At 34.4% G+C, this 22729-nt stretch overlaps 1 protein-coding gene across 7 annotated transcripts in view; it reads right to left on the bottom strand.

The window, feature by feature from the left end:
- Positions 1 to 9881: 9881 nt before the first annotated feature.
- Positions 9882 to 22729, bottom strand: part of LOC129792072 (protein furry) — an 81043-nt gene continuing 68195 nt past the window's right edge. For 5 of the 7 annotated variants that reach the window (XM_055830784.1, XM_055830782.1, XM_055830788.1 and 2 more), the window contains 9 exons: positions 19270 to 19683; positions 17651 to 17789; positions 17299 to 17468; positions 16729 to 17217; positions 14583 to 14624; positions 13267 to 14199; positions 12746 to 12973; positions 12309 to 12678; positions 9882 to 10678 (listed from right to left, as the gene is read on the bottom strand). In XM_055830784.1, the coding sequence (XP_055686759.1) occupies positions 10434 to 10678; positions 12309 to 12678; positions 12746 to 12973; positions 13267 to 14199; positions 14583 to 14624; positions 16729 to 17217; positions 17299 to 17468; positions 17651 to 17789; positions 19270 to 19683 (3030 nt within the window). In that variant the 3' untranslated portion in view covers positions 9882 to 10433. The remainder of the gene's footprint in view (positions 10679 to 12308; positions 12679 to 12745; positions 12974 to 13266; positions 14200 to 14582; positions 14625 to 16728; positions 17218 to 17298; positions 17469 to 17650; positions 17790 to 19269; positions 19684 to 22729) is intronic. The other 2 variants (XM_055830789.1, XM_055830783.1) reach the window with 1 other exon arrangement.

The raw sequence follows: 22729 nt of genomic DNA, 5'->3' as shown, positions 1-22729 counted from the left end.
GTATCCTGTGGACAAAGAGAGGGAAAAGAATAAGCTAAATGAGGTAGAAAAAAAATGCAGAAAATAAAAAAAATATATTTTTTTAAATCAGTAATTGATTTTCTGTAAGAAAATTATATTCCTTGAGCAGATGACGCCACAGAGAGACCGAAAACTAATAGATTTTTCTCTAATAGCCAACACCACCTGTATCAAATTCCATCACAGAGCTATTAAACTCTACAAATGTCTTTCATAACCAACTAGTGGAGCAATAAACAATGCGATCAATTGCGTGGAGAGATGTCCACCACAGCCCACACTTGACTGTACCTTTTTATTCCTTTTCTTTCCAAAGGGAAATGTCGTGCAGAAAATTCGGCAAATGTCCCTAAAATTGATATTCAGTGGGTGACATCACATAAATCCCACGCAGCTTGTATCGTACCACATACATATATAGGAGTTGAATGTAGTTACGAAGGACCAAAATAATGGCTTTTGAATGGTGTATAGTAGAGCCAGGCATACATCCGCAACGGAAAATGATAGGACGATGCATCCTTTTTTCCAGCCTTTCTCTCTTCCCATCCCCCTAAAGGATGATTTGTGGGCAAAATGACTTGCAAACGTTACATTTAGTTTCCCGATAGAGAAAAATATTTCTCCATATGACCACGCGTGGGAAGAAGTCACCTAATGTGGATGAAAAGAAAAAATTGCAAAAGAAATCATAGAAAAATTCTGATAGAGTTCGTTTTTGTAAAGGAAAATTCTTTTTTTGTAAAAAAAAAATTCTTCTAGTGAAGTAATTTTTTCTTCTATTAGCGCATGTTGAGAGAACATCCTTTTGTGTGGGATTCACATGGCAAACATGTGAGCAGCCTGCCTGCAATCTCTTCCCTCAAACATAGTGTAGAGAAGATGCTTTCTTTAAAGGATTACAACCATAGCACACAGGAGGATTCATTGCTTCAGGCTGCAAATGGTCGATGGGAGGAATTTTACTCACACACAGGGTAACTAACAATTAGTTTGTGAGGTCAATAATTATTTTTTAAAAATATTTTAAAATTAATTTTTCATAAAAAAAATTGTATTAGCATAAGATAAATTTGGTTTAGAGCATTAAATTAAATTTTTTAAAGGTTTCAATTCAGTTTGGAGCCTTATTTAGGGACTACCGTAGAAAGCAATGAGAAGTCCTTTGAAAGCTCTGAAAGTTTTGCTTCAGAATATAAAGATTCTAAAGTGAATCAAAACCATTAAAAAAAATTAATTTATCCAGATTTGTCAATTAAAACTACATTAAACTCATAAAAATTATTATTTTGATAAATCTTAAATGAATTCAATTAAAGAAAGAGAGTTTTAAAACTTCTAGGCCAAAAATTTCAACAATCTTAATTAACAATTGATTTTCTTAGAGGATTTTAATGACTTTGTGAAAATTCAGAGAATAAAAATCTTGAGCATATCTATGATAACTTTCTTAACAAATTGATCATCAGCTGAAGACAAATTTTCAACGAAAAATAGTAGAATAGAATACAAAATAGTTTTCCAAATTCTTCAAAGTTTAAAGAGATTTTTTCTAATGCTGAGAAACACCCCGTAGCGTAATTTCTATAGCGTGTTCTGTGCTTGTTTGTCGCTGAAAATTTTGCCCTAGAAATACTTGAAATTCTTTCTCATGCTCTATCTCCCTTTCAAATCGCATTTTCTTCCCGTAACACCCCCAAGGTCGCGCCAATATTCATCTCTATATAATCTTCACACGCAAACTATACAAAATACTCCGGCAATTGTTAATCTCTCTCTAATGCCCAATCTCCGGATCTGATTGTTTATATTGTAGCAAAATTTCCTCATAAATTTTTCTGCCCTCAAAAATTCTATTATTTAGAATTTTCTTCTTTTTTTCGTGAAACTTTTTCAGTAACTTCCGTTTTTTTTGTAAAGCACAAATAATAATAAATTCAATGTGTTACGAAGTGAGACAATTCTGGGGCAATTCTTCATTATATGCGGAGAAAGCAGGTAAAAGTGCTTTGTTGTTTTGGTTCTAATGGACAAGAGAATGGAGGGAAAAAAAGAAATGATTTGTCTCCCTGTATTTCGTGTTCTGAATCGTGTAAAATCCACATCCTTTGGCAAAGACACACGGAGGAAGCATACAGGGAGACCACCGGATGTGGGATGTGATATGTGGGGATAGTATAGACTCCCCCACCCTACATATGAGCCACAGGCTGTACACTGAAAACACCTTTTGGAGCGTGAGATGAATATCAAAGTGCGGAGGTGGAATATTTTGCTGTTCTGTGAGATATGTGAGAAGATTTAAGTGGGTAGAGGAGGGCGGCTTTTGGGGGAAGATAGGGTGGTTTGATATGCCACAGTCAATTGAATTTCTCTGAAGGCCCCGCTTGAAGCAACGATAAATATTATCCATCGCACCTTTAATGCGGATGCTTCCGGAAGTACCTGATTTAGAGGGATTTAATTTATTTTCATGCTCTCGGGAAATGTTTTTTTTTATTGTTTTGCTTCTTCCTACCATAAAGAGAGGTGGAAGGGAAATCTCTTACGTCGTACATCAATAAGAGAGAGAAAAGCATACGTTGGGGTAGGTAGATATATGTGGGTTAATTATAGCTTAATTAAGGGAACGCATACATTTCCTGTAAAACCATTGAAACTTAAATTATTCGTGTAAAGAATTTTCCCGAAGAAATTTCCCTCTGTTTGAAATTCTTTTTAGAACATTCCGTAAATTGTTTTTCTCTGCTTAATTGGCTCTAATTATTAGCTACTTATTTTTTGTCAGACTACAAATCAGTTAAAAAATGTTAAAAAAAATAGCAAGATGAAATTTATTGCTTTTCTTATTAGTTTAATCATAAATTAATCAAATTATGTTGAAATTTTTTTTAGCATAATGTTTTATTCACGATAATACTATTAATCTGAGTCTCCCTAACCTCCCCTACGTATGTATCCACCCCTTCATTTATGAGAGACATTAAAGGTTGTACTGCTTAGTGCAAGATGTGGGTGGATTAGCCGTTAAAACATCATAAAGAAAAGCAAATAAAACACCGCAATTTGGGACAATTATTCAAGACAATATTTGATGATTTGTGGGAGGATAATATAAAATAAATTGTCTTTAATTACTCTTGTTTAAGTATTAAATAAATGTTTTATTAATTTTTTTAAGGGACTGTTGCATTACACAAACAGTTTGTACAAGTATTGATCTATAAAGGGTCTTTATGAGTCATTAGAAAACATTTAATTTAAAGTTATTCAACCCTTAATGCTCTGATATTTAAGAAAATATTCAGAGATAAAAATCTAATCCCCTTCCACACATTGAATTTTATTATTTTCCCCATAATAGCTAGCGCCAAATTAAAAGGAATTCAGGAATTCTCGCAAAATTAAATTAAAGACATTTGGTGCTATTTTGAGAGGGAACCCTTCTAATTTTCTTCTCTTTAAATGAATTTAATGTGTTAATTATATTTTCAAATTGGTTCTTGGCAGACAGACGATATTTAATTTCATTTGGAAAAGAAATAAAAATCCCCCACAGAGTTCTTTTGACAAAACTTTCCACAAAGACTGACTTTTTGATTCCTTCGGTTTATTTCTTGGTGGAAAAGGTTGCCTTTAAAGGGATGCTACACGATGGAGATTGATTTAAGGTGTTTGCGACGGAAGGTGTGGCTCTTTTGCCATTTACCTTCTTCATCCCTTATTTTTTTGCTGATGGATAAAACCACGACAAGGCACACACATGGCGGGATGTTTGAACGTACCTACAACCTAATATTCAAATTTATTGGTGAGAGCAAATGTTTGCCAGTACCATTACACATTCCCTTCTACCCCCCAAAAAGACCTAAAAGAGCTAGAATGGGGAGTGATGTGAGAATATTTAAAATTAGATTTTTGATTTTCCAACCACGTGTTTGGGGGGATCTTTTCATGTACATATTTGAAAGTCAAAGCCAAATAGGAGAGGAACCCCCGGGAATGGCTCAAGGAGGTAAAAAGAGGATCGATTCCGCGTGACATATGATCGACATAGCGCGGTTCCAGTTGAGTAAACAAAATGCCTGACTTGAGTACACAAGGTGTGGCCCACACAGAGATTCCCTCCACATACCCACTGCTGTAGATGTATATAACCCATTAATCTCCACAATCCATTTCGCCCTTGGATTGCCGCCTCATGCGCATACAAATATTTGGTTAGGATGAAAAATTCAAGAGCAAATAAAGGCGCAAAATCTATTTAATTGAGAGCTTTCGACGACTTAATGAAGAATTTCGTAGCCTCCGGGCACTTTTATAAGTTTGCAAAAGTCCAATAAATTAACTCAATTCGTTGGAATTGATTTGGAATCGATAATTTTCTTCATTTAATTCTTTTAATAATGTCTTCGTGGAATTGAGATTAATTTTCAAAAGCTTTGTATTGAGCTTTTTTTTGTCTAAGAAACTTTTCCAACAAAAAATTAATTAAAAATTTCTTAAGAACTCTAAAGACATAATACTTAATAATTTAAAAGACAAACATTCTAAAAATACTTTTTCTTTTTCAAATAAATCCTCAATACAACAACAACAAAAATTGTACAAAAAATTCTCATTTGTCAAACATAAAATTACATGTCATTGCAAATGTCACAAGAAATCAGTACCAACGCTGTCCAAAACCAAAATGGACGTTCATGAATTTTTACGAGAAAGAAAAAGGGTAAATTGTCTGTTTGAAAGCATTAAAAGAAAAAAATCTACATATAAAAATAAAGTCCAATATTTTGAGATACTCATTAACAAATACAAGACCCTATTGGCACTGACAATGATGGAAGAAGGTAAGTTTCTGTAATTTCAATACCCCCAAAATCACATCCGGTTTTTTTAACTACTTTCTTTTTTTTTCAACATTTGGGCCTTATTCAGCGACCAAGAAACCCTTGAAATTTGCTTGAAATCTTGAAATTTCAGTACATAATTCAAAGATTTCAAGGGTTTCTTGGTCGCTGAACTAGACCCTTTATGTGTTTTTAACTATGTTTTATGCGGAAGGTAAACTGAGAAATATAAACAACCTTTTGCAACAACCGTTGCTTAGAACTTACGCATGGTTCGCAACGGGCCATGGCCCTTTGAACTACATGCTTAAAAAATTCGGCAGGTCCGACACCGACGTTTGCAGATTCTGCAATTCTGAAGTAGAAACTGCCGAACATTTACTCTGCCAGTGTGACGCTTGGGTCCACTCTAGGAGGTTGCATTTGGGCACAGGCACCTGCAAATTGCCTCTCCCAAAAAGCATTACTCCAATTGAGGTCGTCAAATTTATTAAACGCCTCAATATCCAACACTAACCAAGGGGATGCACAATAGGCCCACATGGGCCGCAGTGCACAGGAGATGAAAGTCTCCGGACCCCATTTAACGTAACGTAACGTAACGTGGTCGCTGAACTAGACCCTTTATGTGTTTTTAACTATGTTTTATGCGGAAGGTAAACTGAGAAATATAAACAACCTTTTGCACACGGTTCATTTTGTGACTAACAAGACAATTTTTTTCTGTTTCAGAAATCAGCATCATAATGGAGCCATATAACCAGAAGCTTCAATATTACAAAAACGTTCTTAAATAAAAACAAAATAAAAAAAATAATGTAAAAAAATCGACACGCCCGAAGATTATGAACCATACTCCTATATGGTATGGTTCATAATCTTCGGGCACGTCGAAATGTAACACAAATAACAAAAAAAAATTTAAAAATAAAAATACAAAAAATGTAATTTTCAACAAAATAATAAAAAAACAAAAGTAAATAAATAAATAAAAAATTAAAAAACAAAAAAAATAAATAAAAGAAATACCTAAAAAATGAAAATGAAAATTTAGTGAATAAAATTTAAAAAAATACAAAAAAATCTTTTTATTATATTTTCAAAAGTTCTAAGAGGCACATCTCTTGAAATACTTAACTGATTTTGCTTAACTTGGTATCAAATTAAAGGTTTTGATATTCTCTACAACTTTCTACTAGGTGGCGCATAAGTTAATGCATGATTTTGCATGTAAAGCAGCCTTAAATCATGCAATAACTTATGCGCCACTCTATAGAACATCACAGACTTCTAGAACGATTCATTGTGAATAAAAATGCAAAAACAAAAGTCTGCTATTTTATGTTATAATTTCTTTCAACATCTTTCCAAAAGAATTTCTATTAATAAAAGAAATTCTTGTTCATGTGAAAATATACCTCCAGTCCGCGGGGGTGTTGATGTGAAAATAATCTGTATAAGAATAAATTACAAATTGATTTTCCACTTGTTAATGTAAATATTCCCCAAATACTCTCATTCAAAATTCAATGGTGTGTCAAATGTTAAAGAGGACGCTTAAGCAAATATCCGTCGCGCGAGATATTCAATTTTGATGCAAGGGTGGATGGAATTGCATGATACATACTTATACTCTGGAAGGAACTTTTAGCACGAGATATTCTTGCCACTCTTGGCTCACTAAAAGCATTGCCTCTTATCAAACACAAACCACCATAGCGGGGCGCGAATATTGAATGAAAATTCCATTCCGGATTCACTTTCCATCCCCTGTCATTGGGAATAATTTCACTTTCTGTTCACGACAACCCCCATGAGGAGGGTTTAGTTCATGTGGAATTGGTGGAATTCTCAGAATTATATATTGAATGATTACTATGTTGTCGATATGTCCATGTTATGTGTTTTCTTTTTTTCTCTCTTTTTCATTTTTATCCTCCCACCCTCTTTGACGCAAGAGGGCAAATTTTGTAGAAATATATATTTTTTAAGCTTTCCATTTTAAGGAGGGCAAAAGTCATAAATTGCTCTAGTTTTTCTCTTAAGGAGTTTGTCTATCAATTGGAGATTTAGGGGGGAAAGAACTGGGGTAAGTACTTGAATGAAAAAATGATTCAAAAGCATTTTTTTCTCTTAAAGAAATTCCTTTTTTGATTTTAGTATTTTTTTTCTTAAATTTTATAAAAGGATTTTACTTAAAGACATTGATTTGTCTTCAATAATTTATTCAATTTTCTTCCCAAAAAAAAACAGAATTTTCTTCATGCTAGAAAATCTATTTTCACTGAACTTAATGAACTTGAGATAATAAATTCTTTCTCTTTAACCCCATTACAAATTATTTCATTTGTTGTGGTTTACTTTCCTCTAAATCTTCTAAATCTATCTACTTTGTATACTAAATTTTCCTCAGTGTTTATTGCTTTGCAATTATTCTCCCCATAATACGATGTGTGTGCCAAATTATCACGATAGATCTCTTTTGCAGAATCTCTGTGCTTTCTCTCTCTCACACTTTTTTGCGTGCTGAGGGAAAATAAACGAATTTTTCCTTTAGCCACGGCGCGGCACAGACAGCAGAAGCTCCATCGGCAGAAAAAAGTGTAAATATTTATGCGTGTCGTATGTGGTTGATGGTGAGGAGCAACATGGTTGGAGTGATAGCACACTCTCCAATGCCGATGATGTGGTGTAGCGCATCATCCTCCGTGTCACAATTCATCATCAATAATGGAGAACATAATTTATATTCAGTGTTTGCCAAAAAAAAAGCCGAGAGGTGCTCTACAAACTCCTCAAGCATGGAGAGTAAATTTTATATTGAAGATTGAAGGTGATTTTCTCCCCTCAAACCATTTTGGGGTTGTTTTTGTTCCCCTTCTTGCTTTTCATTTGCAATTTTTTACACTCTCGCACCTAATTCGTTTTCATTTCATTCAACGGAGAGAAGGGGAAGAGGTGCCCAAAAAAAGGGATAAGGTGAACAAAATTAATGGGATTCCGAAAACATCTTTTCCCATTTATTAGTGCCATTGTCTCTCCCGCTCTTTCACCCTGTTCCCGTTCAGGAAATTAAAGTTATATATGAAAATGTGTGGAAATAGAAGGAAAAAAATCCATCTTCACAGACACTCCATCAGCGCAGTGTGAGGAGTTTGTCTTAAGCTGACGAAAAAAATACGCAAAAAGAGAGAAAGCACCGAGATCTGGGTGAATAAGGAACTATAGAATCCCTGTCATGTCCCTTTTGTCGTCCCCAGCTGACGATGCGTTTATTTTCCTTCTACTTTTTAGCTGTGATTCTTTCTTCAAAGAAGCACAGCTTCTGTGTACACTCCAAAATGCAAAGTCGTCAGATCGGGCTCAAACTTGGGATGAGCACGAATTAGGGTCCCCACATTCCAAAAAACGTATGCGCCAAAAATTGGTCCGGCCGGCCGTCCGGCCGTCCGTCCGGCCGGCCGGAACCTTTTGCTAAATTACAAGAGAACGGTAATAGATAGAGACTTGCGGTCAACGGCAAAGTTCATATATCGGGTGGAAGACATCCGATTATGACGTCAGATCCGACCCCCCACCCCTCCGTCCGCCATTTTGAATAACCTCAAAATTTTGTTTTGCCTATATCTCAGCCCCTGTAATAGCTAAAAATCTGAAATTTTTATATGTTGTAGGGGCCATCAAGACCTTTCCAACGATACCTCATTTTTGAAAATCGGCCAAGTCGTTTAGCCAATATGGCCGCCACAATTTTTAATCGAAAATCGGCCATAACTTGAGAACGGCTTGACCGATTTTGATCAACCCGGGGTCAAATGAAAGATATTAATGAGCCCTACAACTGCTCGGAACATTGCAAGTTCAAAAAATGACCGCAAGTGGCGCTAAAATCGAAAACAAAATTTTCGATGAGTTTTCGATGAATATCTCGAGCACCGCTTTATAGAATTGCTTCATATTTTGATATGTTATAGTTGGCTATAATATCTACCACCATGCCAAAAATGAAGAAAATCTATGTAGCCGTTCCGGAGATATCGCGTTTTAAAGTTAACATGTCATATCTTGAGTTGCATGACTAACGCCCCGCGAAGCGGGGCGTTTTATATATACACATATAAAAGTAAAGTGAAATATATATATATAAATGTATAGATATATACATTATATATACATATAAAAATGCAAAGATAAATATATATAGACTGCAAAGATAAAAATTAAATATAGCATGGATGGAACAGTATAAAGCGAAAGAACGGTAAGTAAAACTTACGGGCTGTGATTCTTTCTTTGTCAGTGAAATGTGAAGATGGCTGAAAATTGGGGATGGGCAAATTTTGAGGAAGGCTTTCTCGCGTACCGAATCACAGCCAACGCCCACGATTAAGGCATTTCACAAAATATCTGCGCGTTGGCTGTGATTCGGTGCGCGAGAAAGCCTTCCTCAAAATTTGCCCATCCCCAATTTTCAGCCATCTTCACATTTCACTGACAAAGAAAGAATCACAGCCCGTAAGTTTTACTTACCGTTCTTTCGCTTTATACTGTTCCATCCATGCTATATTTAATTTTTATCTTTGCAGTCTATATATATTTATCTTTGCATTTTTATATGTATATATATTTTTCTTTCTTTACCACCTCTTGTGTCCATTGAGGAATAAAGTAAAAGAAAATGGATGAATATTGTGTTTGTCATGAGATATAAACGTGAGAAATTCTTCTATTTATCCCCACAAAAATATAGAGAATTTCTTTATGAATAAAGAGGCTTTCCTGGGAGTTAACGACAAAAAATAATATTTCTTTATATCCTTGATACCTTTTAACTTATTGACTTCTATGGAAGATTTACTTTCAAGTTGATTTAGTCCGTTAGTTTATTTTTCTTGAGTATTTTGCCTTAGAATTAAGACTGAAATGCAATTAAATCTCCATGTGTGATGAATGAATAAATGATAAATGAATAAGCAGCAATTAATTCGTGGAAGGAGAAAGAACTCTAACTTTTAGCTCTATAAGAAATTACTTTATTTCATATTTTATTTTTAAGTATAATAATATTTCACTACTTAATAAGACTTAATATTATAATTTATTCACTCAGTTCAGTTTAATTTATTAAAATTTTTAAATTATCTTCATCTTTTATTTTTTAATTCTTAAAAAAAAGCAAAAATATTTTGTCAAAGAAAATCAACTTGAAATACTATTTTGGAGGAATTCTCAAAAAAAAAGAAAAAGAAAAAATAAACCAAAATTATTGAAAGAAAAAAAAAAGAAAAAAATTTACCTTATGGTGTCTATAATAAATCCCCCGAATAAGCTGCAGAAGTGGAGAACTTCTTACCATAGAGAGAGGGAGGGAGAGAGAGTGTGTGAGAGAAAGTGATTTAGATGTAGCACTAATTAAAAGTTTCCATCGCCGTGCTTTTAGTCTTTCGTATCTAAGAACCTCCGAAATGGAATTAAGCACTGTGTTTGCTTGTGCTTCAGATACCTCCTTCTAATGCGTCTCCTCTTCCTGCGGATTCGTCGCACCACCCCCTTTTCCCTCTTCTAGAGTGTCGTTATAATATCAACAGTGTCCTTTGATGATCCCCCAAAAGCTGGTGTTGATGCTGATGCTCCCACAGTAGCTGCCACACCACCACCACCACCACCGCCCAATGATGATCCCGATGAGCTATTTTTCAGCGTAAGCTCCATCGCATTGAGTGCCGATGAGACATGATAGAGATTTTCCATTAAAATTGTATACGTATCTGTGAGTTCATTTTCCGTACGTGAAATTATGTAGACATCTATATTTTTTTTCGCGCGTTGAAGAAAGAAATTCCAAAAAAGAAAAGAGAGAAAAAAAAACATTTTTGTAATCACATTAAGGTAGGACAGGGAAACACGTCTAATCTTCTAATGAATGTCAATCAAAAAAAAAAAATAAGGTGATAATTTATCAATGTTTGTTCTATTCCGATTCACAGGTTAGGTCTCAATTTCAGTTCAAAAGATATAATTTTAAATTAAATTCTCACTGAGAATTTTTTCTTTACTTCTTTAGGAACTTTTAGAGGCCTGATGAAGGAGATAAATTAACCCAAAGGTCGTATTTCAATGATTTCTCAATCAACCTTTTTTTAGTGTAGCAGTTACTACCAAATCTCACCTAAATATATGAAATTTCTAATAAATTTATTTCCAATAAATTTTATTTTTCAAAATATTAATTTTAGAGAGACCGGGGTAAAAAAAATCAATTTGCATAAATCCTTATCTGCAGGATTCCCCAAGGTCAAGAAAATTTCCTCGATAGGTCATTCTCATAGGAAATTTCCTGGCCTACAACTTTGTCTCAGACCACTTTTCTTTATCTCCACAGGAAATATGAATTTTCGAGCTTTTCCTGAACCCTTCTGCTTCTAACTTTTTTTTTCAAACTCGACGAGTCATCAGTGGGGTAAATAAAGTCATTGGAATTTTCCGACATTTCCAATGATTTTCCACCTGAGAGATTGATAACAATTCATATCTAAACTTCTCACCTTTTGGTCCGCAACAAGGAATTTCACTTTTATACGCACTAAAACAGAGAATTTTGCGATTTTCTCAATACGCAAAAGTTTGGGAAATGGGCCAAAAATTTATTTTCTTTTATAACTCCCAAACTACTGATCGGATAACCATCAAATTGCAGTCAAAAATTGTAGGTTGGTAGGGCTTCCCACCCTATTTTTTCAGATTTTTCCGATTTATAATTTTGGAGAATTTAGCATTTCAAAAATCCAAAATGACTTTTTTTTACCCCGGTCTCTCCTACTTCTATATTAAACAAATTTTTCCTTTCTCAAAATTCTTAACTATTTATCTATTTCCCAAAACTTCTTCAAACTCATACCATGAGTTGAAAGTTGTGAAGAAAATCATTTTGCAACAACTAAAGAAGAAAAAAAACTTTGTAATCTTCTCAGAAAAATTTACTTTCGACAACAAATTTAAAAATAAATCCTTTCTGAGAAATACAACAGCAAGAAAATGTTTTATAATGCTCCATACATTATCAGTGACATGTGTTCCTGTCTTGGGAATTTTAAGGATCCCTCTAAAACAAAGCCATAAGTGAAGTTTAAAAGTATTTTATACATTACATTTTATGGCTTATTCAGTGCTTCTTGTTGCGTTTATTTTCTTTTCTTCTTTTTTTTTTGTACAAAGAAAAGGAACTTTTGGTTGCATATAAACCATATAAACTCTTGTTGAACTTTATGTGTACAATGCGGGAGTTTATTCGCAACCTTATAGATACTCAGGAAGATTACAATGAGCTTTTTTTTGAGACACCCTCTACTAAAAAACATCTTGGATGATTTTGTGAATCATAAAATGCATATTTTCTTTCACAAAAATAAGGAAGAGATGAAGAGGAAAAAAACTCACCTTGACGCTCCTTTGTCAATCTCTGAGAGTAGATGTTGATGATGAATGTGACATCATCTGGCACGGAGGGTGTTTCCGTGTAAAAAAGTTTGAGGGTAGCATCACCGCATGGCGATGTGGGGGCGGCCGTCGCGGTGAGTTGTCGATGTTGGCGCACGTGAGCAAGAACCGCAGACCATCTCTGATTCTCAATCAATTCCACGACAACATTCTCAAACTCGGCATTTGTCATGGGGACACTTGGGGATGGTGTTGGGGTATTCTCCCCCTCAGTCGACGTTGACGTATCCAATGAATCCATTTCTGTGTCATCAACGCACCCCAGCAGTGAACTACGTATTGTGGTGAGTGTCTTTGAGAAGTCATGCATCTGCAAAGTCATTAACATTTTCCCTCTTTTATTAAAAGAAACTTTTCTTTTTAAACTTTTTTTTTACCTTCTCATTCTGTCGCAAATTCTGCACAATACTGAGAAGTATCTTATTGTCAGACTCAATAAGCAATAGCAATTGGAACATCAACTTGTACAAGCCACGTCCTAAATCAATGAGAATCTCCGCTGTGGCTGGATCAAATGCAAATCCAGACGCCCCAGCGGCATCACTTTGCAGATCAATATCACTAAAGAGAGCTAATTTGCATGAAGTCTTCACGGAATCGAGGCACTGAAAATAGTGTTTATTACACGTGTTGTTATTGCATCGAATAATAAATGTAATAAACTCCCCCACAATGTCGTGAAATGGAAACTAATTAATAATTTCATTTCTACTGAAAGTGCTTTATAGCTCTGAAATTTGAATAATTTCATTGGAAATCCCTTTTATTTGCCACATAATCATGAATTTGAAACATAAAAGCATCAAAATTCTGAATAGAAGCTTCTAAAAATCATTAAAATAAAATTTCTTCTAAAGAGAATAAAGAGAAAAATTTTTAAATTTCTTCTAAATCTTACCTCCAAAACGTGATCTTTGCGATCAAAGAATGTCTCAAGGTGCTCCTGAACTTCCAGCACCCCAAATCGGAGGGTTTCAAACAGTCTTGGCGTCGTGACGATCCCCTGATGATGCCACACACGCGGTGGTTCACCCTTTGAAGCCAAAAGCTCCATCATGGCTGAGATTCTTCCACCCAGTGGTACACCAATCCCCGTAAAGAATCGCACAGATTCCTTCGAAATAATTATCGTCTTCGTCGTGAGTTCCCTCACGAGCTGATAGAGCTGCTGCAGAAGCTCCGGAGCATGCCCTGATGGTTGATTCACAAGCAATGCCTGCATCTGTTGACGCCATGCCTCCTCCCCATCATCCCTTATTGGTGCCCTGAAGGAAATGAGTCCCGGCAAATGCGGTGAAGCATTGCACGGGGTAATATCACCCAAATCTCCTGCACTGGAACCACTTGTATCACTCCTTGACACTGAATCCCGACGATGACGCTGCTCACGCAAACTCAGTGACGTCGGTGGGCCCGTAAGGAAGGGTTTTGTGAACAATGGACGCTGATCTTCATCCAGTGGGGACTCCGATTCAACTTCCTCATCGGACGAATCATCAGCTTGATGCCTCTTCCGCCGTGGCAAAGGTGTTTTCTCACTCAAACTCTCCTCAACGAGGGAATGTGGCTTAGATCCCGTGAGGGGTTCACTATCACCCTCCGACAGGGGTCTTCGGCGTACGCCCCAATTGAAATTATCCGTTGATTCACCCTCAATACTCTCACTTTCATACTCAAGGAAATCAAAGTCCTTGAATACCCCAAAATCAGGTTGACCATCATCCCTGCGGGATCCACCGCTCAGATCCTGCTGTGGCCCAGATGTTTCGTCCGTACTGGAGGCAGCAGACGATTGGCGCTCCATCAAATCCGACGATTGACTGAAGATGACCTAAATTGCGGAGAAATTCATGTTGGTTGTTCAATGTTCATCTTCTTTTGCTTCTTTTTGCGACTATTTTTTTGTTCATTACGAAGCAACAAGTTTCTAAATTCTAAACTAAACTAATTTTCTATATTTACATTTTATTATTATTTTAATTCTTTAAAATCGTGCGACATTAAGTTAAGCTAAAAAAAAAATATTTCATTCAATGGAAAAAATTTTATTTGAAGAAAATTAAGAAGATTTGAAGATTTAAAATTAACAAAATTAAACATTTATCAGGATCTAAATCTTTTAATTTCCTTCAAATAATTTCCACTAAATGAAGTATTTTTCATCTACACACAAAAGCAAATGGAAAAGTTTAAATTCCAAAATTAAATTCTTACAGTTTGAACCGTTTGAACTGATCCACTTAACAACGTCAAAGACTTTCAATTGGATTTTTTGTTTCATTAGAAAATAATTTCGTGCGTTTTTTAGTATCATCATGCAATGAGAAGAAAATTGGAAAAATAAAATATATTATTAAAAATTAAATAATTTAACATGCAATTCACATGAGAAATGAAATTTTGTAACATATTAACACTCGCGCTATATACAAACATCCTGGGAAATTCAATTAACACCATGCAATGGCAAATTTTAGAGCATAACCAACATATCCTATCCACCCCTGCTCCCACTTTTTTTTTGCTTTAGAGAGAAGAGTAAATTTAGCTGGGGGTGTAACAAAATACATCCTCCACGTGTGCAATGAAATCGCAAAATGTATCTTCCGGTATTTGCTGAAAATCTCTTTGCAAAACACGTCCATTTATTTTTCCCGGTACAACATATTCTGCTATTAGTTTGAACTTAAAAGTGCGGAAATTTATCCAGACTCGACACACGACCCTATCTCTCTCTCTCAACATTACATATTTTGCCATTGAAACTTTTCTCACAGAATGTCAATATTTATTGAATTTTTCTGTATAGCTGTGCTATTTCAAAAGCTAAAAAGTACATAATCCGATGAGAAAAATAAATATTACCTACATAAATAAAATAGCAAAAATGTAAACTTTTATATTGTCATTAAAATTAATTGAAGTCTTTGTTGTGCTTCCTAGAATAGAGCGACCTTCACTATTTCATTACATTTAATTCACAAAAAGGATAACAAAAGTTTATTTGTTTAGCCAATTAGTTGTGGATTAAGAGAGAAGAATCTTTTTTTTTATTTACTAACTTACACAGAATTTATTTAAAAAAAATATACTTGATCAAGAATTTAAGGAACACCTAAAGAATTTAATGACGATTTACTTTCTTGATAATTCAATTACTTGGAATTTTCATCTAGGATGAAATTCAATCATCAGACAGTTCCGAAATTAGATCTCTGGTTAGATATTAAAGGATTTTTCTATTCAAATAACTCAAAAATTTAGTTAGATAATCTAGAACTTTTCTCGGCAGATGATCCAAAAAATTTTAAATTTAGAGAATCCAGAATTTTCCTAGAAAAATGATCCAGAATTTTTCAAGTTAACCAATTCAGAAATTCTTTAGTTAAACAAGTTCAGAAATTCCCTAGACAGATAATTCGGAATTAGTTGTGGAAATCACCCAGTATTTTTTTTAGTTGAGCAATCCAAAATTTTCCTAGTTAAGAGATTGAGAGTCTTTTTTCTAGTTAGAATTTTCATAGTCAGATTATTCAAGATTTTTCTAGTCAAATGAAACAGAATTTTTCTGGCAAAATAATCAAGAATTTATCTAGTGAAGAAAACCAGATTATTTTCTAAGCAAATGATCTAGAAATTCTTCTAAATAAACGATCTAGAACTTGATCTAGAATCTATTCTCTAGACCTAGACATGACCTAGAAATTTCCTAGCAAGCTAATCTAGAATTTTTCTGGTCTAATATTACAGAATTTTTATAGCCTGATTTTTATTCTATAATCTAGAATTTTTCCACCCATACGATCTAGAAATTTCCTGCGCCGTTAACTTATAAATGAAATATCAGTTCAGATATTTAAATAATTTTCTGATCAGATATTTTCCTCTTACGTTCAAAAGAATTTTAAAATCTGAATTTATTTAAAATATTCTTTAAAAAATTTTAAAATATTTCCCAAATTTTATTTGTTCAAATTAAACAATAAACAAAGTGAAGGTCGCTTGCATTTTGTATTCAGGTGTAATTAAATTGTGTCTTAAAAAAAATTGCATTAAAGTACAGAAAAAGAATTCTTTCTTCATTGTGGGGAATTACCTTCGAAAAGAGAGAACTAATGTAATCATCCTTGCATAGGAGGAATATACAGAAATTAGTCTTTTTCCCTCTCTATATACAATTATACAAGAACAGTTTAAAAAACAATCCCATCAAGGCAAATTTTGTTAATTTCTCCCCTCTTTAAGAGAATTTACAGACAAGAAAATAATAAAATAATTTCACAGTCAAATTCATGCTGAGAGAGGGGAAATTAATTGAAAATTGCAATAAAAATTGATCAATTAGATGAATAAAACTTACCGATGGGCTCTTTGGGAGACCAACACGTTGCCCACATGTTGTTAGGAGATTCACAAGGCACTCCCGGACACGTCCCTGAGACATCCAGGGACGTTTCCATCCACTGAGAGGAATTGTGTCAGCTGGTGAGAGACTTGCACTACGTCTGGGGGAATTAGGTGTACCAGCATGTGCGAGGAATCCCTGATTTTGGTGTCCATTCTTCTGTTGGGCACTCCCTTGAGCCCCACCCCCACCCATTGGGGCATCTGATTCGGACTTTAGGAGAATCCTTCGTCCAATTAGGGGTGTTTGCGAGACATCAAATGTGAAATCCATCGTTCTACCTGCTAATTCTTTTTTATAGAACACCTCACTATCGCTATAGCTGCTGTGCATGAAAAAGGGCGAAGAGTTTATCTCTGGGGGACCTTGTGGGACCACCTGTAGGCTTGAACTACGTGTAACGACGAGTTTTAGTATTTTCATTGCCTCCTTCCAGTGTGCGCTCTAAAATAATTAATTTTTTTGTACACGTTTGCAAGGAAATGAATGTTGGAAAAAAAATAATTTTAATCAATGGAAACTCACATCCAGATATTTTGCAACAACTCGCAATAAATCCGCACTGATTGGCTGTGCCTGAGCAGATGATAAATCAATATAGTGGAGCATACAGTGGAGTACACTTAGCACTTGCAGTTGTACTTGTTGCCAACCCTTCTCCAATACCTCAATTAGAAATGCCAGCATATGCAACCCTATATTGGTGTGTGGATGGTGGAAAATGGGTTCAAATTCAAATATATTGGTGCAATTATATTCGCGCTATGCTCTCCCATATTATGAACTTTGGACAGGGGCACGCAGAGTGTGAGGAATTACAGCAATTCCCCGCGAAATATTATTCATGATAACAATTTAAATTTAAATTCATACTCACCCATATGCGCATATGTGTCATATAAATATTTTACAACACATTTCGTCCACTGAAATGATTCTTTGCTGAATGTTTTACGACTGTAGAGTATCATCACTGTACCCAGGTTCTCCAGTTTTGAACCCAACTCTGAGGAAACCTGTGGAGAAATTTTCTCTCTTTTACAATTCGTCTTTTTTTCTCTCTCCTTTTTGCTGATTTTTTTATTATTACATTCGCAACAACGCTTTATTCCTCCACTTTTTTAGGATGTTGCCTCATTTGATGATTCTCACAACTTTTATTCATGTGGAATCATTACATGAAAAGCACATTTAGCACCAAGAGATACGCATATTTGTACCATCAATGCTCTCAATGATTTTTATTGTAAGAAATAAGGATTCATTTTTGGGGGTGAAAATTATAATAAAAGAGTTGTTGCATTTTGTAACAATAAAAATGAAAATCATTCAGGAAACTACGATGATTTATTGCTTGATTTAAAATTGTTGAATTTTTGGTGAAAAAAAAACAATTAATTGAAACTTTTCCATTGAAAAGTAAATTCATTTATTGAGAGGAAATTATGTGAAACATTAAAGGAAATTTTTCAATAATTTAATTCTTCATGTTCTTTGTTCTTGCGCTTCTTCCGGGAAAACTTCTTTAGAAGTTATTGTAATATCTTCTTTTTCAATAATTTCTCAAATAAAAAATTGAAAAGTGCGAGAAATTTCAATTAAGGGGTCAATTCTGTTAAAAATCTTTTCAATTCTTCTCTTACAATTCGTCAGTTAAAAGTTTTTTGATATTCTATGAAAAAACTATTCTCAGAATCAAAGCAAAGTTTGTCTGGAGTAAATCGTTGAGTTATGTAAGGAGAAAACGATCTCCGTCCGGTGAGCCCCAGTAAGTATTGCCAGAATGTCAAAATCTTATGATTTTCAACTTTTAAATTAATCTGTCTGACTGTTTAAACTTAAAAAAATCTTTTTAAGAATTTGACATTTTAATTTCTTTCTTAAATCGTGTTTTAAAAGGAAAATTTCTTTTTTTTTATTTTTCTAACTTTCCTGAAACAACAATTCCGGGATTTAAAATATCAACTGTCAAAATCTTTCAAAAACTGTTAAGGTTGTAAAAAAAATAAAAGATTTTTAAAAGAATCATTTCTAAATTTTTATTTTAAGCTCATTTCCCTTGAACTGAAATATTCCTCCAATCTCATTTTCTTTGCGTGAAATTCTAAGTCACTAAGAACTTTTCACGCGACATTTTAATACTTTTAATTTTCTTAGAAGAACTTCGAGGGCGTAGGAGGGGAAATACATGGGAAAAGTTGTATGAGAATTCCAATTCCCTTTTTCGTATAACATCTTTCTGCAATAAAATTCAAAGTAGATGGAATATCCATGTCCTCTCTCTACCCACCCAATGCTATGGGAGTTCACAAGTAGGTATCCTTGGCAAATTAGAAACTTTAATTGCTTGCCATGGGAAAATATTTAACTTTTGCATCTCTTGCATAAAATTACCTTTTCTCTGCACATTAATCATACGATGAAAAAAAGATTATAAAGCTACAAAGTTTATGCTTTTAGTTTGAATGTGGATGAAAGAAAAAACTTTTGACATACCTGTGCAATATTCTCCGCACTCCTGACACACACATCATTGGCATCCTCGTAGTGGAGCAGCATGTAGGGTAGCAATGCGATGACATTGAGGGGGAATGCACAACTCTGTGTGGGATCACACACCGGAAGACTGAGAAGTGGTGCAAATTGGGACAAGACGGAGATAGTTTGTTCATACGTTGGCGAATGGGTGCATCCCTTGAGGAGGAGTGCATGTACACCTGGATAGCCTGTCCACTTGAGCTGTGTCTGTAGCTTCTCAACTTTGTCACGTGCATCGGGGCGATCGAGCGGTAAGCGATGTAGCACGCGACTGAGAAGACGCAGCGCAAGCAGAAATTCATGCTCATAGTCACTCTCGAGGAGTGACACCGCCAGCCAGAAGAGTTGAGCTAAGATTGTCATTTTATCATCCTGTCGTGTGGAATGAGGGAAAAAATCAAAGAAAAAGCATTTTACTAAACTCCCATCAATCAATGAAAATGTCGCAAAGTGTCCAAAAGAATGTTCTATTTCTTATACCAGCTTTCCCATCCCTCCTTATGTGCCACACTTTCTCATATTTTTGAGAAAACTTGGTACTGGTAAAAATAAATCCCAAACTTTCAGAGATTTTAAAAGTTTTTTTTCCGGATTTTCCGCCCATTAAAAATTACAGTCGTGATCGTGCAGTAGGACCGTCGTCAAAAAAAAAGTTCTCCGCGGTAAAACGGATGCAGAATGAGGAATTTCGCCTTCGCAGTGGGACAATTAGTACTATTGGAAAGGTAGGATACCAATTGTCCTACTACGAAGGAAAAATTCCTCATTTTGAAGCCGTTTTATCGCGGAGAAGTTTTTTTTTTTTGACGACGGTCCTACTGCACGATCACGACTGTAATTTGATTTTATTAAGCATCTAAATTATATTTTGGCTATATGGATCCGGAAGGAATTCAACAGCCGTACAATTTAAAGTGCAGAAGAAGAAGAAGAAATTATATTTTCATTACTCCAACAACCTTGATAGACCTGCCAATAAACCATTCTTTTAATTGTCTCACCGTTGCATGAAAGAATTACGAGGGAATGATTGCGAAATTGCATGAGTGAAGTTTTTATTTGATTTAACTTCTAACCGCTTCGCAGTTCTTGCGGAAAATTTAAAGTATCCCTTTGCAGACAGAAATTTTAAACTTTGATCAAAATATTATACATTTTGGTTTAATAAATTTCCAATTTATCCTTTTATTTTATGATAAATTGCAGCTCTTTTTGGGTATTTAAAAAATTGACATTTTTCACCTTAATGTCTCTAAAGAGTTAAATCTTGATTAGCGAATTATTCGCGAAAATTCACAGTAAAATCACCCAACTAAATTAAATTGTTCCTGCTCTACGTTTCATCCAAAATGCAATAATTTTTTATATTGGTTTTTGATTCTTTTTCACATTTCACAGCTTCTGTAAACGATGTTACGTTAAAGTCCATCAAAATTGATTCAATCTCCGTATTTGCATGAATTGGACATGTTCCTTAAACAGGTAAATTTTCTTAAATAAAGCTTTTTTTATTAGGCCAGGCTTAATTTTCTTTAAGGTCAGGCTTTTAAAGTCTTAATATTTTGGTTAGTTTAAATCGGGTCTTAATACGTTTTTGAATGTTGTTTTATTACGAATTTAGCTATTCGAGGACGATCAAAATATGCACCTGAACATCTAAAGAAATTAGTAAAAATCATACATAAATGTATTTAGTCTGACGTAAAAAACTTGTCTTAAAATCCAAACAAATTAAGTTTAGATCAAAAAAATTAAATTCAGCCTAAACATTAAGGCCTAGTTCGAGAAACCAAAGTCTGGTCTAAGAAAAGTTAAACCTGTATTAAAAACTTTAAATGTGTTTCTATAAATTGGAAATTCTCTATTCCTTTTTTTTTCGTTCAGTTTTAAGAGTTTTAGTTAAGAATTCAACTTAGATCCAATTAATTTTTGGTTTCATACCCGTAAGTGCAGTAAGCAGTAAGCTTACCAGTGCATTTCTCTTTATAGAACTTCCACTTGAATGTTTTATGAATGATTTGACAATTTTTTTTATTATTATTATAAAACTCGCGAAATTAAATAATTTGGAGAAGGGGCCTATATAATTTGTACAGTTAGAATTATTCTTATAAAAGAAGAAATAATTCTGAATTAAATTTCATTTAGTTTTGTGCCAGAAGTGAGTGAAGATGTGGCGAATTCTTGTGCTAATTTCGTGTGTGTTACTTTTGCATTATTTGTGGTCGAAGAAAGACTTGCTGAGGCTCGCATGGGCGATGCCAGGACCTTCTTTGTGGCTATTAGCCATCACTTTGATTCAAAATTCAAAATTTCGCTACAGAGGAGTGTCTAAAATTGGAATTTTACAAGTTTTTGAAAAGATTGTGGCCCTCTACCATAAAACCCCCTTCAGATTTTGGGTTGGAACTACGTTTGTGATGCAACCTGAATACCTAAAAGTAATGCTAAACTCCCCGCATTGTCTCAATCGTGGGAATGTTTACAAATTCGTTAAATATCTTGCTGAGAATAGTATTGGCATTAAAGAAAGTAAAGTTCTTGAATACTTTTACAAAAGATTTTTTTTTTATTTTTTTAAATTTATTTCTTATTTAAAGAACTGAAATGGCAGCATAGTCGAAAGTTAATGAATCCATGCTTCAGCATTCAAACAATTCGAACTTATCTCCCCATTATTAATAAGGAAATTAAAATAATGATATCACGTTTGGAAAATCAATGTAAGAATTCAGAATCAATTGATATTCAACCATATATGAGTAGCTTAGTACTTGATTCAATTTATCGTAAGTATAATAATAAATTAAAATTTTAACGATGGAAATTCGTTTCAAAACTAATTTTAACTTTTTTTTTCTTCAACAAGACACAATGATGGGAAAAGAAATGCATTTCCAGGAGAATAAAAATGTACAGGTAAGCTGACCAAGCTTACGGGAGCTGTGTTTCTTTCAGTGTACCAATTTTGTGAGAGCAAACTAGAACGCGAATTTATTTAATTACGCGCAAAGTCGGGAAAAGTAGAAAAGTCATACGCTAACAAATCTTTAAAAGGCCATATCTCGAGAACGGATCCATAGATTTTCATAAATTTTTTTTTGTTTTAAAGGTCTCGAAGTCAGCTATAACATATCGAAAAATGAAAAAAATTTATGTCGCCATTTTCGAAAAATTCGAGTTCGAAATTTTCGGAAACTTTGTTTTCGATTTTAGCGCCTCTTGCGGTCATTTCTCGAAGTTGCAATGTTCTAGACATTTGTAGGGTTTCTCGAAACCTTTCATTTGCGCTTGAGTTGATCAAGATCGGACTTGTAGAACCCGAGATATGACATGCCAACTTTGGAAGGCTATATCTCGAGAACGGATCCATAGATTTTCTTCATTTTTGGCGTGAAGCTAGATAATATGGTCAGCT

The sequence above is a fragment of the Lutzomyia longipalpis genome, chromosome 3, assembly GCF_024334085.1.
Source record: "Lutzomyia longipalpis isolate SR_M1_2022 chromosome 3, ASM2433408v1".
In the NCBI taxonomy this organism is placed as follows: Eukaryota; Metazoa; Arthropoda; class Insecta; order Diptera; family Psychodidae; genus Lutzomyia; species Lutzomyia longipalpis.
This window is presented reverse-complemented; position numbering and strand designations above follow the sequence as displayed.